The 17,281-nt window shown below is 41.7% G+C and overlaps 2 protein-coding genes and 1 long non-coding RNA gene across 10 annotated transcripts in view; 2 read left to right on the forward strand and 1 right to left on the reverse strand.

The window, feature by feature from the left end:
- Positions 1-598: 598 nt before the first annotated feature.
- necap2 (NECAP endocytosis associated 2) lies at positions 599-5,154 on the forward strand. 3 transcript variants are annotated; one of them, XM_047806364.1, is made up of 9 exons: positions 599-773; positions 1,502-1,602; positions 2,008-2,112; positions 2,367-2,448; positions 2,730-2,838; positions 3,267-3,420; positions 3,636-3,720; positions 3,875-3,891; positions 4,194-5,154. In XM_047806364.1, the coding sequence occupies exons 1-9, from the start codon at positions 682-684 to the stop codon at positions 4,196-4,198; spliced, it is 750 nt and encodes a 249-aa protein (XP_047662320.1). In that variant the 5' UTR covers positions 599-681; the 3' UTR covers positions 4,199-5,154. The 3 variants fall into 3 exon arrangements, with proteins under 3 accessions (XP_047662320.1, XP_026993175.2, XP_026993176.2); XM_027137374.2 differs by lacking the exon at positions 3,875-3,891 and having other exon boundaries at positions 601-773; XM_027137375.2 differs by lacking the exons at positions 599-773; positions 3,875-3,891 and adding an exon at positions 1,036-1,194.
- LOC113636991 lies at positions 4,961-6,661 on the reverse strand. The gene is made up of 2 exons (XR_007139110.1): positions 6,531-6,661; positions 4,961-5,578 (listed from the first exon to the last, which is right to left on the reverse strand). It is a non-coding gene; the product is annotated as an uncharacterized LOC113636991 (long non-coding RNA).
- The window catches only part of LOC113636988 (rootletin), a 16,958-nt gene continuing 6,155 nt past the window's right edge, over positions 6,479-17,281 (forward strand). For 2 of the 6 annotated variants that reach the window (XM_047806341.1, XM_047806357.1), the window contains exons 1-17: positions 8,171-8,360; positions 9,178-9,304; positions 9,415-9,560; positions 11,794-11,985; positions 12,221-12,286; positions 13,073-13,161; positions 13,241-13,406; positions 13,546-13,652; positions 13,747-13,962; positions 14,382-14,472; positions 14,576-14,662; positions 14,775-14,999; positions 15,089-15,288; positions 15,425-15,607; positions 15,860-16,004; positions 16,848-16,994; positions 17,064-17,281. The exon at positions 17,064-17,281 is cut by the window's right edge and continues 13 nt beyond it. In XM_047806341.1, coding sequence (XP_047662297.1) covers positions 8,313-8,360; positions 9,178-9,304; positions 9,415-9,560; positions 11,794-11,985; positions 12,221-12,286; positions 13,073-13,161; positions 13,241-13,406; positions 13,546-13,652; positions 13,747-13,962; positions 14,382-14,472; positions 14,576-14,662; positions 14,775-14,999; positions 15,089-15,288; positions 15,425-15,607; positions 15,860-16,004; positions 16,848-16,994; positions 17,064-17,281 — 2,453 coding nt within the window. In that variant the 5' untranslated portion in view covers positions 8,171-8,312. Of the gene's footprint in view, positions 6,619-6,648; positions 6,673-8,170; positions 8,361-9,177; positions 9,305-9,414; positions 9,561-11,793; positions 11,986-12,220; positions 12,287-13,072; positions 13,162-13,240; positions 13,407-13,545; positions 13,653-13,746; positions 13,963-14,381; positions 14,473-14,575; positions 14,663-14,774; positions 15,000-15,088; positions 15,289-15,424; positions 15,608-15,859; positions 16,005-16,847; positions 16,995-17,063 lie in introns of those variants that run through there. The other 4 variants (XM_047806351.1, XM_047806354.1, XM_047806347.1 and 1 more) reach the window with 4 other exon arrangements.

A 17,281-nucleotide genomic window follows, 5' to 3' on the forward strand; every position in this document is an offset into this window, starting at 1 on the left:
CAGCACAAAGTATTTCCATGCCTGTCCCTCACACCCGTACACGGCTCTTCTCCAAACTGTTACCACAAAGCAGGAAGCGGTAGTGGAGAAACTGGAGTGTCCTGCACAGAGTCGTGTCTCTGACTCAAACCCACTGAACACGTTTGGGATTTACTGGAACCCCAGACCTCCTCACCTAACATCAGGGTCTCATCTCAATAACCCAAGGTTTCACAAAAGTGCTAAAAACACTCACTAAAACACTAAAATGTATTTTTTTTTTTATTTCATTACATTTTATAAATTTAGGATTTTGTGTAATAATGATAATGATAAATTATGTTAAAAATCCAAACATACAAAATGTAATAATTGTATGTGTTAATTTACCAAAAAGAAAAAAACAATGTAATATTTTAGTCTTTCTAAATTCGGGCTCACGGACTGTAATTTTGTACATGTGTCTGTGTCTGTCTCTGTGTGTGTGTCTGTCTCTGTGTGTGTGTAAAATTTTATTTAGTCATTGTTATTTGGGCTCAGTCTTAAATGTAAATAAATGTTTACTGTGTAAAAAGTTGCTATGGGCAGCCCTGAGACTTTTATTTTGTACATTTGGCACTCGGGTTAGACCGGAAGTGTCTCGCGCAGTTCGTCGCTGTTGTTGCCCAGGTGAGCTGACAGAAACTTTGGGAAAAGTGCAGGATGGCGGACGACACGTACGAATCGATTCTTTGCGTGAAACCCGAGGTTCACGTGTACAGGATTCCTCCACGGTCTTCTAATCGGGGTTATCGGTGAGTATAACAAACCGTAACAACTTTATTAACGACACTTTTTCCCTCGAGCTGTTATACGGATGTCAAAGTTCCGGGAAGATCTTACATATGCTAATTCGTCGAGCAGTAAAACGCACTGATTGGGCCGCTTTTCCACAGACTACAAGCTAAATTTGCATAACGGTATATTTGTAATAGCGCGCGTGAACCTGCTTATGACTGAAATTCTCCTCAGGTGTGTTAGCTTGTTGCTAACAAAAGCAGCAGGTGTCGAAGTCAGGGTTAATCAGGTTTTCATCACATTATATTGTGTGCCGACGCGAGTATTTCGTTTTGAACGTTAGCTACAAATGTTTGTGTAATTTATTTGTTGATTTGAGGCAAAATCGGGAACCGACTGATAATGGCACGAGACCTGACGAAGTACGGAAGCCCGGAGGTACAGAGTGGCGGCGCTTCCATCATCAGAACGCTTAATTAATATTTAATTATTTCACTCGACAGCACAGTGTTAATAATCATACAAAATGTAATTAACGAGTAAAACTAAGTAAAATTGTAATTTACGGCTCCATATACGAAGCTTTCTTTCAGACATCAATTTGTGTGTAAATAAAACGAAAAGTTCTTCTCAGGATAAAAAATCCATACAGACGTCTTTATTATTGCTGCATATGTGAACTACATAATGGTGATAAATCTAAAGGGAAATGTTATGTGATTAGTGTGTAAATTGTATTAATCAGTGCTGCTGACTGGAAGCTGGACGAACCGTCATGGAGCGGCCGCATGAAGATCACCGCAAAGGCCAAAACTGTATTTATCAAACTGGAGGACAAGATCACAGGTCTGTGTGTGTGTCTGTCTGTCTGTGTGTCTTTCTCTCTGTCTGTGTGTCTGTCTCTGTGCGTGCGTGTGAGTCTGTCTCTGTGCGCGCGCGCGTGAGTCTGTCTCTGTGCGCGCGCGCGTGAGTCTGTCTCTGTGCGCGCGCGCGTGTGAGTCTGTCTCTGTGCGCGCGCGCGTGTGAGTCTGTCTGTCTGTCTGAGCGCGCGCGCGCCTGTGTGTGTGAGCGTGCCTGTGTGTGTGTGCGTACATGAGCGCGCCTCTGTGTGTGTGTGTGTTTGCACGCGTGCAAGCCGCTGTCTTTTTGGGAGTTGTCAGTTTTTTGCCAGGTGGTACTGACTTAATGGTACTTAATGGTACTGACTGTGTGTGTGTGTGTGTGTGTGTATGTGTGTGTGCGTGCGCGCAGGTGAGCTGTTTGCACAGGCTTCAGTAGATCAGTATCCTGATGCATCTGTAGAAGCTGTAACAGATTCCAGTCGCTATTTTGTGATCAAGATTGAGGATGGAAAAGGTAATGACTGGTATTTAAGAGAGTCACTTCCTTTGTGTGTCCGTGTGGCAATTATTTTTGCCATCAACTAACTAACAGCTTCATCTACATTTCATTGTTGCCTAGCAACAGGTTTCTCTTGTTTTTGTTTTTTCATTATTAATGAGTTTTCTTAATGACACCATAATACTTTCTCTTTTTATTGTTCTCTCCATTTCTATTTTTACCTGTTAAGCTCTCACAGTGTAAATAACATTTTGTTGTTTGTGTTTCAGGACGACACGCGTTCATTGGGCTCGGCTTTGCGGACCGCGGGGACTCGTTTGACTTTAATGTGGCTCTACAGGATCATTTTAAGTGAGTCAGTGGGACAGTACGGTGTGTTCTGGACACAACGTTCAGTATACTTTAAGGGAAAAGAAGCTCGGACTGAAGATGTTAAATTATTTCTGTCTCTACCAGCCAGTCACAGTGGAGATGGCCCTAAATTACCCTAACCCATAATAATAAGCCTGGATAAATGGACTGATTTCAGTTTTTAAATGCAAACTCATTATAAACTCATTAACCAGCTTTATTCTAAAATCATATTTTTTGTCGGTTTGGGACTTTTTGTCTATTTCTGTCTCCTCTCTCAGGTGGGTGAAACAGGAAGGTGAACTGGCCAAACAGGAAGCCAATCAGAGCGCAGCTCCTAAACTGGACCTCGGCTTTAAAGAGGGTCAGACCATCAAGATCAGCCTCGGGGTGAGAGAAAGTCACAGAGCATGATGTATGTCTACATGTAAAGAATATAAAGAATTAAGTACTGAGGATGCAAACTAGATATTTTAGCAACACTCTTGGGATTTGAATCATTTCATAAAACAAAAAAGATTCTTTTAAATTGACTAGAAAAATCATGTGAAACTGTATCTGTACAAAGGTAATGTGAACATTGATCAGATATTTGTGGTGAAATCCCAAACACTATGCAGCACTTTTACAAGCTTATAATCAGGACTATTACACAGGTATAGACAGAATTATTATCCTGTTATAAACCGGACTATCACACAGTTGTGTACAAGGCTATTAGACCCTCATAATCAGGAATAGTACAAGGGTATATCCAGAATTATTCGGTATAATTAAGATGATTTTGGGAGCCTTACATGTTTCTCTCTCTGTCTCAGAACATAAAGAAGAAGGACACAGCTGGAGTTAAATCACGTCCTGCTGCTGTTGGAGGTCTGCTCCCACCTCCTCCTGCTGGGAAAAGTGGTGGACTCTTCTCTTCTCCTCCTGAATCTGCCCATCAGGCCACTACACCCACTCAACAGAGCACAGGTAACAGGACATTTTTGTGTACTTAAAGCTCCTCTCACAGACGCGCTTTACTAAACTAATCAACGAGATCTCTTATTATGGGATAATACTATACAATTCAGCATTTCAGGGTTATATGTCCTCCTGATCACAATGAGTGTGCACAAACCTGAAGTGTCCTGATCTCCACAGTCAGTCATCCTCACTCTCTTTCTCTCTTCCTCTCTTTTTTTAAGGGTTGTTGCAGGATTTTGGAGCTCCGGCTCCACAACCTCAGGCCTCTCAGGACCTGTGGGGGGATTTTACTGCTGCAGGATCAGGGTCAGTATCAGCATCACGGAGGGAGGGAGGGAGGAAGGGATTAGGTGAGGGATGTGTTTAGTTTTTATGAGGCATGTTTACTGAGATAACTGTGTGTTCAATAATATTTCTGTTTCTCTTTCTGTTTTTTTTTTCTGGAAAAAAATCTAAACAGAAATATCAGTTCTGAGAGTAAGTTTGAGTAGTGCTCATTTTGTAGTAGTTATTATTATTATTATTATTATTATTATTATTATTATTATTAACATTGTTGCAAAAGTATTAATAGACAAGTCAGTGTTCAGTTGATCATTGTTTTTCACCATCAAAATAATGGATGATTTGTGTGAACTGTGAACGTCCATGTAATTCATCCAATTAATACAAAGTATTACTGTAATTACAAATAAGAAATCTCTCACTCCCTCTCCCCTTGTCCTCTCTCTCTCTCTCTCTGTCTCTCTCTCTCTGTCCGTCTGTCTCTCTTTCTGCAGCATGACTCAGGAAAATGTGAAACCAGGATGGGTGCAGTTTTGATCATTTGAACGGACACACACACACTTCGAGTGCGCACATGTTTGTATGTTTTGAGCTCACTGAGAACAGAGTGAGGATCCACATTCCACTTTTTTGTTTAGGAAAGTATTCTTGAAGTGTGTTGGGTTTTTTGTTTTCTTGTTTGTTTGTTTGTTTCTCATGCAGTGGTATCTGCTTTTATTTGGCGCTTTCTTCTTTCCCCTTGATTAATGATCTTTATTATTTACTTTGACGCTTTTACTCAGAGATTTGTTATGATTGAGGTGATGTGAAATCAGAGCAGCTGAGAATTCTGAAAATCCTTGACCTCATGACCTTCAGGTCACAGGAATAGCAAGTTGTCCTTTATATCTCTGTCCGTTCTCCCGTCTGTTTGGTTTGATGTATGCTAGCTCACTGATCTGAATTCTTTTATTTTTGGAGCCATGAAGGAACCAAGACTTTTTTTTTAAACAGTTTGTATGACCAATGAAATGTTTTATACCACACGGAGCCAGGCAGGACATGGTTTAGCATTTCTAAACATGGAGGCTACAGATTTATTTCATGCTATTAGCCTCCTAGTGTAAAACTCAAGAAGGACACCTCAGAGTTCAGACCCTGAACATGTCCTGTAGCAGATTTCTGGCAGAACAGAAAGGAAGCTCAAAATGCTTTGTTTTTTTTAAATACTAAAAACCTACATCTCTGACTGCATTCAATCAGAAGTCAATGATGCTGTCAGTGCATGTTTCATAATTTCCTCTAAACACACAAAAACACACGATTAATGATACTGTTCTGGAATGACTTTCTTAACTGTGATAGCATTTAAACATTTAATCTTTTCCCAAGTGCCTTTAATGATAGAAACACGTGTATAAAATGTAAAGCATCACTTTCATTTGTAAATAAAATCTTTTTTCCCCTTCTCTGTCACTTTTTTGCCATGTTTGCATCAGCATTCTGAAGAAGGAATGTTAATATAAGACATCTTGCTAACCTTTAGGATGGAGAGTGTGCGTGCGTGTGTGTATGTGCTACAGATTTATTCTGTTCTGTCAAAAGTGCCACAACTGTGAAACATTAGTTAGTGAAGAGGCTCTTCAGACCACTCTGTCCTCCAACACCACCTCTATCTATACTTCTGCCTCCACCTGCTCCATCTCATGCCACACCGATCGAGGCTACCGAACCCGTGCGCTTTCTCTTCTGGGTCAGGTCGTGTCTGCGGTCTGGCTCAGTGTGTCTCTGGAGCTTTCTTTTCCTCCTCCGGCTCTGTCGTCCGGTAGGTGAACCGGGACACGATGTTGTTCTTGGTTCTCCAGCACACATTGTTGAAGCGTATTGAGGATCTAAACCTCTTCGTCCCAGGTGTTTTTTGCATCATAAACACAAAAATAAAGAATTAAAAAAATAAAATAAAAAATACAACAGAATACAAGTGCATACGCATTCACTGAGCACTTGGGAAGCTAAAGTGTGTGAAGGTGCACAGTGAGGACCTGTTGCAGGTGTGTGTGTGTATAAGTGTCTCCATGGTGCGTTGTGTTGTGTGTCTGACCATGTAAGTGTTGGAGTAAATATTCTGCAGCAGGATCTTAGGAGTTTATTCCTCTCTGTCAGTAGTGGGTGAGATTTTGTACACTTTTCTGCATTTATGGCCTTGTTTCTGTTCTAGTGACACATTTTAGTTGTGACTGCTTTAACCTAATCTACTTATAATTTAATTAGAATTTGATTTGATTGTTATATGTTCTAACAACGTTAAACTGGCTTTGAGTGAGTGTGTGTATCTTTTGTACACACATCTATTTGATTGTTAGTTATAAGAAACTTAAACATTAAACTGCTTCTGGGTAACATTTAGTTCCTAACAGATACAACAACATAAATAAACAACATTTATTTATTTTCACAAAATTAAGTCAATTCAATTTCTAAAGGGTTTTGTGTTTGTCATTAGAACAGAAACAGACACTGGACTAAACCTTGTTCAGTGATAGATTATAATTAATACTGTCTAAATATCATTTACTTTATTATATACTGATTATTTTTGTTCATTTAAATAAATGTTTGTGTTTCTTTTTTTCTTACACAATCAGGTTCTAACATGATTTAGGAAAGTCCAAGAATATGAATATTTTGATCCAAAGGTTTTCCGGATGAATCAAATGAATCAAAACTTACTCAGTTTGATTCACCTCTACGATTCGGTTCAAAAGATTCGATTCAGTGAAGTGATTCGTAATTAAATGAGCACTGATTTTGTCCACAGTAAATCTCGGTGTGATTGTAGTCCCACGTTTTACCTCCAAATTCACCGCGTTAACACGGAATGCGTTTGGTTTGTGAGATGAAGATGTCGGACAGAAGTCGACTCTTTTCTTCTGGAAGAAGGTACGTGATTCACGGCGTGTTTTAGAGGCTGCGTGTTGACGTGTGCAACAGGAAGTGAGTGTCCTTCAGCATTTTCACTTTTATCACCTAATCCGGAGTTTAAATCCTGAATCTTTCACCTTCTCGTACAAAACAGTGCTAAATAAAGCTGCTAAACAGCCGTATAAACAAATCAGTGGATGCTGATCGAGCGTTAGCTTCCTAGTTTCCATGGTTACGAAGAAACAGCGTGCAGTGTGTTTGATGTTCTTCTGATGTTCCGTGACCGTTAAAACCGTTACAATTTAAATGTCTTCTGACGTCATCGCGCTTTTCTTTAATTTACATCCTATAGACACGGCTAGCATTTAGGTTAGCGTATTAGCATGATGATAAAGCTAACAGTAATACACTCAGTAGTGTGTCTGTTTAAACACTTCTGAATAACTCGAGGTTGATGCTCCGTTTGCAGAATGAACGTTTGTTGTGATGACGTCACTACACTGTCACCAAACCTCTGAAAGTCAAACAAGCAGTAAGACACTTTGGGCCCGTGCTGTGATCAGAAATGCATCAATGCTGTGGTGTGATGAAGCCCAACACAGAGTTACTGCCACACACAATTTCCATTTGTTATGTTTTATATTTGACATTATGTGGAACAGAAGTTATAGCAGTTATATACATCCAAACCTTAACACGTCTCTGTAACTCACAACCTGCTACCTGTTACAAAGTACTGACACTGGAGACTCCTTCCATAAAAAACGTTATCATCTCAATGATTGCAAACGTGTTTAGAACAAGTGTGATATAATCCTGTGAACTGCAGATACATTACCGCTGATGTTCTCCAAAACTCTGACCAATCAGGATCCAGAACTTAACAGTGCACATTGTCGTTGACAACTCTCTCTCTTTCTCTCTCTGTCTCTCTCTGTCTCTGTCTCTCTCTGTCTCTGTCTCTCTCTCTCTCTGTCTCTCTCTCTGTCTCTCTCTCTGCCCCCCCCACCCCTTTCTTACTTTTGTGTCACACACCTGTAAATACTTTATTGGTTATACAATATTATACTAATCCCATGATTAGCAGCCTGACACGTGCAATAATCTAACATTGTTGTGATTTATCCATTTAATATCAGCACAAGTGTAACACAGTTATGGCCTGACACTGACAGTACAGGGACCCTGTCATTGTTGACCTGTCTGTTTACATGGTAACAGGGTGGTTACATATACACACACACACACACACACACACACACACACACACACACACACACACACACACACACACACAATGGTTAGGAGAGAACGGGGAGAAAGAATGACAGATAACATGAAAGAAATAAAAAAGAAACAGAGGGAGAAAGAAAGAAAGAAAGAAATCACAGATAAGAAACCAATAATCAGATAAAACCCAATAGAGAGAGAGATGGGAGTGAAAGGGAGAGGGTGCTGTGGGGGAGGGGGTTAAATCCTCCTCCTAATCTCTCTCTCTCTCACACACACACACACGCACACACACACGCACACACACACACCTGTGAGATAGAACCGTCTCGCGCTCCTGGAAGAAGCAAAAACAATACGCTTGTATTTTTCATGCACGGTTTGTGTTAATCAGCTCTTCGCGACTTTTTAAACGGAACCGATCAGCGAGGTGACAAACCCTCTGTAAATTCCGTTAAATCCCGCGGCTCTCACGCGCCACCATGAGCGCACCGGGAAGCGGGGACTCCAGACTCGAGCAGGTCATACAGGTAACATTACAGTCTGATCAGATCTGTGATAAAGTCATCATTGTGTGAAACGCAGGTTTACAATATATTTCAAGCTCAACTCTTTGTGTCTCAGAGCTGTTCTGCTTCTCTCACTGAGTCAGAACCCAAACTGTGTAATAAAATTCATATCTTATTATTCAGCGCTGCTGAGTGCTGGTTTCTCATCGTGTTCAGTTGCTGATTAATTCTCTATCATCAGCTTTATATTAATGCAGTCTTCTAATGCCTTATTGTTGCCATAGCAACATCATTCACAGCAACTTGTGACTTTTTTTTCAAACATTTATGGAGTCTCCAGAATCAGCACTTTGTAACTTTGTTCTTTTCATTTTCCTGATGTGACATGTGCTAATATTACACAGTGTGTATTAATGTGATGTAATCCTCATGCACGGTGTGTGTATTGGTGTCCTGTCCCATCTTGCTGAACTTCTCCGTGTTCTGTTCTAAATATAAACCCCACCGCTGTGACGCCACCTGCTCCTCACAATGTACGCGCTCCACACGGATACCAGATCAGACTCAGTGCTTCTGATCATCATGATTACAATTAGGATTAGATTATATTAGAGTGAAGAAGAGCAGAATCTGGTCCTGGATCAGAGTAAAACATCTTTCTGTCCATTGAGATATAATAGTAACTGCAATACGGCAATAATACTGATAGCAGATGTTCTGAGCAGTCTGATAGCAGTCTGAGACAGTACTGTGTGTGTGTGTGTGTGTGTGTGTGTGTGTGTGTGTGTGTGTGTGTGTGTGTGTGTGTGTGTGTATGTGTGTGTGTGATGACTTCTAGAAGTTGGAGGAGAGTGTGTTATCTGAAGAGAAGAAATTGACCGTGCGAGGCCATTCTCCTGATGCCCCGCCCACCTACATACCGGCTCGTGTACGAGAAATTGTCACCAAGAACCTGAACAAGAACAGTACGTAGCTCCAGCTCTGTCCCACTGTGTGTGTGTTTGTGTGGGGGGGGGGTCCTTATGCTCAGTACAATCAGTATGGTCATTCTTTCTTTTTCCTGTTTGTTTCTCAGCCGCAGGCAGCATGTCCTCAGTTTTGTCCCTGGAAGAGGAGAACCGTGTCCTTCAGAGTGAACTGAGTCGTCTCGAGGACCTGCTGGCCCACAGCCGCGCTGACCGCGATGAGCTCGCCATCAAATACAGCACCATCAGTGAAAGGGTCAGAGGAGAAACACACACACACACACACACACACACACAAACACACACACATTCCGTTAGTAAACTGAAAACACAAATCAGTGTAAGGCTGTAAAATGATCAGAGTGTGAACTAAATCACTGCTGCATGAAGAAACTTTGTAGTTAACACCTTGGCTATGGCATGCTGCATTTCCTGTCTGTGAAACACACACACACGTACACACAGTCAATGATTGACTGTATTTAAACACAGTGCTCTCCCTCACAGACAGTGGAGGTGTTTTAGGATGAAATCCCTTGATGTTTGGGGGATTTTTGGTTGCACATCATCAATTGTGTTTGGTTGCTCAGTTTTATTTTCTTAGCCTGGGGTTTCTTTGTGAGAGTGTGTGTGTGTGTGTGTGTGTGTGTGTGTGTGTGTGTGTGTGTGTGTGTGTGAGAAAGAGAGAGAGAGAGAGAGAGAGAGTGAGGGTCCAGCTAATTTCTATGGCAATGTGGAATGGAATGAAGTGAAGTGGCTCATTGCCATGGCATTTGTTGCCCCTGGAGACAGTAAACAGGGCAGTTGGTGGGTTTAGGTGGTCCCACTTTGGGCTTCATAATGCTGTATAGCAAAAACAGGCTAAATATATTTGGTTAAAATATTAAAGTGAATAAAGAACTTCACAATCAGCAACTAGCTCAGGGCTGCCACAGTTAGGGCTCCCCCTGTGTGGCCTGTTACTCAGATTACCAGACTGACAAAGCAAGTTAACTGGACTCACTATGTGCAGTCACCATGTGTTATTATCATAGATGACAGGACAGGCAGAAACATCATGTTGGTTTAAGGCATCATGTCTCATTTACACCGAAGCGAAAATATCTCAGTCCGGTGTTACTTGTTGCTGAAATGGTGTCTCGGTTAGGTGAAAGTAGGAGTATAGTGAGAGCGATGTACAGCAAACTGAACACAAAATCACACACAGTCACCAGTCAATACACACAGAATACTACGTGGTCAGTTTAATGTTCAGTCTTACAGTCTTATTATATTACTGTTATGATGTTATTGTAATATAAAAATGAGTCTTGGCGTGTTTCACAAATTGACCTTGCACCAAGTGTGTCCTGCAGGGTGCGTGTGTGTGTGTGTGTGTGTGCGTGTGTGTGCGCGTGCATGTGTGCGTGTGCGTGTGCGTGTGTGTGTGTGTGTGTGTGTAGTACAGAGAGTCTACTTTTTGCACATATTGTGTCAGCAGTAAATAGCCACAGGCTTTTCATCAGACGCCCCAGTCAGGGTCCTGAGGTGTGTGTTTATCATGAGCTGAGGGCGATGCCTCTGTTATTCCTGTTTAGGTGATTTTCTTCTTGGAGAAATTTTGCAGAAGGAGTGCATTTATTTTTATTTTAGTGTCAGAAAAAAGTTCTTTAACGTCTCTCACTGAAAGGTTCTTTTGTTAATTGCTCATTAGGGATGAATATAAAATTAGATATATAAATAACAATAGCTATATAAATAAAACTTGTGTAAATTGAATTAATAATTACCTCATTTGTTTTTTTAACAATACTTTGCATTTTCATCACATACACACTTATAGTGTATCAGTATTTCCACATCAGTATTATTACCACATCAGTATTACCACATCAGTATTATTACCACATCAGTATTACCACATCAGTATTATTACCACATCAGTATTACCACATCAGTATTATTACCACATCAGTATTACCACATCAGTATTATTACCACATCAGTATTATTACATCAGTATTACATCAGTATTACCACATCAGTATTACCACATCAGTATTATTACCACATCAGTATTACCACATCAGTATTACCACATCAGTATTACATCAGTATTACCACATCAGTATTACCACATCAGTATTATTACCACATCAGTATTATTACATCAGTATTACATCAGTATTACCACATCAGTATTATTACATCAGTATTACCACATCAGTATTATTACATCAGTATTATTACATCAGTATTACATCAGTATTATTACATCAGTATTATTACATCAGTATTACCACATCAGTATTACCACATCAGTATTACCACATCAGTATTATCACATGATCATCTCACTGTTTTGTTTTTTGTCTAAAGGACAAAACAGACAAAGATTAAAACAGATTAATTACAGACAAAATATATAATAGTGATATAAATAAAGCCTGGTTCTGATTTGAACTCTCTCTCTCACTGGACCATGACCCTGCAGTCGTGTGTGTGTTTAGTTAGAGCAGGCCCTGCGTTTGGAGGTGGGGGTCAGTGACAGCGACTCTCCAGAGTGTGTGAGTTCGTCTCAGCAGGTGATGGAGCTGCGACGACGTTTAGATGAAGAACAAAATGCTTACAAACGCAAACTCACTGCCTACCAGGAGGGGCAGCAGAGACAAGCACAACTGGTCCAGAAACTGCAGGCCAAGGTCATCCACCCACCCATCCATCCACCCACCCATCCATCCATCCATCTATCCATCCATTCATCCATCCATCCATCCATTCATCCATCTATCCACCCACCCATCCATCTATCCATCCATCCATCCACCCACCCATCCATTCATTGATTCATTCACACAACTGAACGTATTCACTTTCCACCTTATTATTGAATTATTTTATGGAGTGATTTATTACCCTGTGTTTGTGTGTGTTCAGGTTCTGCAGTATAAAAAGAAATGCAGTGATCTGGAACAGTCTGTGCTGCACAAATCATCAGAACAAGTGAGAGTTGAATGCACTATACACAGACACACACACACACACACACACAAACACACACCATATACACACACACACACACACACACACACACACACACACCATATTCACACACAGACACACACCATATTCACACACACACACACACACACACACACACACACACACACACACACACACACACAGAAACACACCATATTCACACACACCATATACACACACAGACACACACACACCATATACACACACATACACACACACCATATACACACACAGACACACACACACACCATATACACACACACCATATACACACACACCATATACACACACACACACCATATACACACACACCATTTACACACACACACCATATACAGACACAGACACACACCATATACACACACACCATATACACACACCATATACACACACCATATACACACACAGACACACACACACACCATATACACACACAGACACACACACACCATATACACACACATTATATACACACGCAGACACACACACACCATATACACACACAGACACACACACCATATACACACACACCATACACACTATATATAATATATATATATATATATATATATATATATATATGTATACATTTTATACATATATATATACATATATACACTATAAACACACTGTATACACCATAACTACCATGGACATGATGGTGTTCTGTTATTAATCTGCAGTGAATAGCCTGTGTGTATGTGCAGGAAATCATATTCTGTAAACTCTACACAAACTCTTTTACAGAGTGGGTGTGAAAAGTCCACTAATGGTCAGGATGAGTGCAGCAGCGAGCTGGAGACAGCCCTTATCCGCCTAGAGGAAGAGCAGCAGAGGTCTGAACACACACACACACACACACACACACATGCTGAGCTACTTACACATTGTTGTATGTTTTGTCATGGAGCGCAGGAGCAGCAGTCTTTCGGCAGTGAATGCGATGCTGCGTGAACAACTGGAACAGGCTGGAGTAGCCAATGAGGCGCTGAGCCAGGACATCCGCAGACTCACTGCTGATTGGACCAAAGCAAGGGAGGAGCTGGAGCAGAAGGAGTCTGATTGGAGGAGGGAGGAGGAGGTTCATTTTTATCTTTACTATTTATTTATTTATTTATTTATTTTCCCCCCTAATAAAAATTTTGCAATTAATTACAACGACGTAAAACCACCAACAGTGTTCATCTTTAACAGACCTATTTGTTTTTATTTTTTGGTAGTCATTCCATAACTACTTCAGCAGTGAACACAGTCGGCTGCTGACTCTGTGGAGGCAGGTGGTCAGCTTCCGCAGGAGTGTGTGTGAGATGAGGAGTGCTACAGAGAGGTTAGATTAAACACACACACACACACACACACACACACACACACACACACACACACACACTGTGTGGTGCTATATCATAACTGTGTTGTCTCAGGGATCTCTCAGTGATGCGCAATGACCTGGCTCAGGCATCTCAGAGTGTGCAGCTGCAGTGTGTGTGCGTGTGTGTGGCGGTGCAGAGTCACAAGGACAGCACGGCCCTGATCCTGGCACGAGAGGCGTCTCAGCGTGTCACACTGGAGCAGCTGCTCCGAGAGAAAGAGAGCGAGATTACTGAGAGCCAATCAGAGAGAGAGAAACTCAACAACAGGTCTGTAAAATAAAACAGATAACAGTTATGCGTTGGAGAGAGAACATTTCAATAAGGACCCAAACAGAGTTGTGTAAAGTTCTCATAGATGTCTAATGTAGTATTATTATTGAATAAATCTTTACATATAACAGAAACTGAATTGTGTTTTTTCAGTGTCTAATGTTTTACCTTTTGAGTTATACACACCACAGTTTTACATTTTATGTTGCCTGCTTGCCTTGTACTAGCTTTTGTCTCAAATTAGCAAAACAAGCTAATTGTAATAACTACTTGAGTTACTGACTGTTGTTTTGTGTGAACACGTTGTAATGTTCAGACACAATGGTGACAGGACTGCATCGGTGTGTTTACACATCAGTGCTGTGGATGAGATTAACTATGACTGGTGTGTTGGTGTCACACTGCGGTTTTGGTAGGCTGGCAGATGCAGAGAGAGAGATGGAGAGACTCAGAGCTCAGGTAGACGAGAGAGAGAAGGAGATCACATCACTCACCCGAAGACTGCAGGTGTGTAGAATTCACCTCAGCTGTAATTCAGCTTAATTCAAACTAAATCACCCTTTAACCCAAGTGTGTGTGTGTGTGTGTGTGTGTGTGTGTGTGTGTGTAGGAGCAGAGTGGAGATGAAGAATCAGAGCTCCACATATACAGAGCTCAAACTAACAGTCTGCTGGACACACTGAGAGACATTGCACAGGTAACACACACGTCACAGAACACTTAGGAACAACAGAACATCTCAGCCAAAGTCTTAATCTGTCACACTGTATTACTCCGCCCGCACACTTACCCCACCCCCTGTGCTGTAGTTGATGATGTCGGATTCGGACTCGGGCGTGTTCACCTCCTCGGTGGAGGCCGAATCAGAGAACAGTGTTTTGGCTCTGTTGCCATTAATGCGCTCTTCATCTCCGCATCGACCCTCATCACCACAGAGATCATCGTCTCCACAGCGACCCTCTGTCCCACACCTCCCTGAATCTGCTCTATCAGCTCTATGTGCCATGGCATCCAAAAGACATCTACAGCTCCAGGTACACACTCACCTCACACACACACATGCGCGCACACTTTTTTTCGGTTTTTTTTTTTTTTTTTAAGACTAGTTTCTTTCTGTCTGCAGGAGGTCAAAGGTCGTCTGCAGTCAGCGCAGTCATCTGTCCAGCAGCTGCGCAAACAACAGGGAGAGGCGGAGTCAGGCAGGAGGGAGGCGGAGCTACGTCTGCATGCCATGCAGGGTGAGAGAGATGATGCCCAGAGAGAGAGAGAGACTGCAGTGAGAGAGAGAGACCGACTCCGACAGGAGAGAGACAAACTCTGCAGGTAATTATTCATTCTTGTCTCCTGCTACAGAGATCACCATCTAATAAAGTGGAGTAATTTTTTATTTTTATTTTTAATTGACTTATTGTTGGATCTTTAGTGGTTACTCTCTCTGTTGCACTCTTGCTCTCTGCAGTGAGAAGGAGTGTGTGCAGCAGTCTGCACAGGCTTTGCAGACAAAACTGCAGCTACTACAGATGGATTGTGAGAGACTGCAGCAGGCAGTGTCATCTGCACAGAGGGAGAGAGATCACGAACGAGTGGAGAGAGAGACAGCTGTGCAGGAGAGAGATCGTGCCAGAGCAGAGATGGAGAGAGTGTGCGTTTCTCTCTTTCTCTTTCTCTTTCTCTCTCTCTCTCTCTCTCTCTCTCTCACACACACACATACACACACACAAAGCAATTAAAATGGTTTAGTAAGAGTCAGGATCAATGCAACATAAAGAACATTTAAATGTCACTTTCAGGTTGTCTGTGTCATGTGACACTTTCTTACTGTCACTCTCACTGCTCCTGTCTGTCTGTGTGTCTGTCTGTGTGTCTGTTTGTCTGTCTGTCTGTCTGCCTGTAGTCAGTCTCAGTGGGGACAGAGTGAGAGTCGCTGCAGTTCTCTGCGCTCTGAATTGGCTGCAGTGAAGGAGTCACTCCAGCAGGGGGAGACAGAGAGACAACTGCTCACAGCTGAGAAGAGCCAACTGACTGACACTCTCAGTAAGGTAAGACATACTCACACTCACACACAAACACACACACACACACACACACACACACACACACACACACACACACACACACACACACACACACAGGATGGGCAATGAGGTTTTAGACCACCATCCTGTTGGATGTGGTTTATGCATATTTTGTTCAACAATTTGTTCTATTTTTGAGCTCTGATATGTTTCCCATTATGCTTTGTGGATTGCAGTATTTCATTGGCCCCATATATATAATCAGTTTAGATTCATCTCACTAACTCGGATCTTTTGATTTCTTTCACCAAAAAGATTAATTTACTGATTCATTCAATGAATCCTTTCCGTGTGTTACATAAATACACCAGCAGGTGGCGCCAAAGTTTTTTAAAAATCATTTTTATTTTACAAGTCATTGTTTTTAAGAGACGAGTTTTATGTGTTGTGATTTATGTCTTAGACTTGGCATCTCCAATCTACAAATAGTTAATCTACTTTATTTATTTTAAATAAACACAATGAGTGCAAGGTAGTTTTGAGAGAGTGTTCAGGAATGCAGATACAATTGCATGAAAAAAACATCTTTAAATATGTGTGTAGAGTCATTATAAAGCTGTCATTTTAAACATCAGTGTATTGTGGATCACGCTATAAAGAACATGATTAAGGCTTGTGTTAGTTCTACACACTCATCACATGCACTGTCAGGCCACTCAAAGTCAGGGTTTCATCCAAACTATCACATGCTCCGTCACAGCATATCAGACTATAAGAAGCATTAACAGTAATAATCTCAGCTGTGTGTGTGTGTGTGTGTGTGTGTGTGTTTGTGTGTGTGTGTGTGTGTGTGTGTGATCTGTTCAGGTGGAGTCCAGTAAGGCTGAGCTGATGGTGATGATGGCGAAGCTGCGCTCAGAGGAGGCGTCACTGCGAGACTCTCTGGCGAAAATGAGCAGCTTAAATGAGGGACTCACTCAGGACAAAACAGATCTGAACACCATCATCATCCAGGTAAGTCGCACTCTCTTACAAACACTCACACAAACACACACACTCACACACACCTCTCTGTGTACCCAGCTGGAGGAGGAGAGGAGTGTGCTGCAGAGTGAGAAGAGAGAGGTGGAGCAGGAGAAGCTGACCATCAGAGACGAGCTTGTCCGATTGGAGCAGGACCGACTGGAGCTAGACTCCGCCCACCTCACTCTCCACCAATCACTGCAGGAGTCTGAGCAGGCCAGGGCGGTTTTAGAGTCAGAGCTTCAGATGCTCCGGATGGACAGACAAAAACTGCAGGA

Source organism: Tachysurus fulvidraco, chromosome 2 (assembly GCF_022655615.1).
Source record: "Tachysurus fulvidraco isolate hzauxx_2018 chromosome 2, HZAU_PFXX_2.0, whole genome shotgun sequence".
Taxonomy (NCBI): Eukaryota; Metazoa; Chordata; class Actinopteri; order Siluriformes; family Bagridae; genus Tachysurus; species Tachysurus fulvidraco.

What these genes read in the sequence shown, in the direction of transcription:
- necap2 (XM_027137374.2), top strand. Translation starts at nt 682, where the DNA reads ATGGCGGACGACACGTACGAATCGATTCTTTGCGTGAAACCCGAGGTT. An exon ending in CAAGATTGAGGATGGAAAAG is followed by an intron (nt 2,113 to 2,366) that starts GTAATGACTGGT and finishes TTTGTGTTTCAG; the next exon opens with GACGACACGCGTTCATTGGG. An exon ending in ACCCACTCAACAGAGCACAG is followed by an intron (nt 3,421 to 3,635) that starts GTAACAGGACAT and finishes TCTTTTTTTAAG; the next exon opens with GGTTGTTGCAGGATTTTGGA.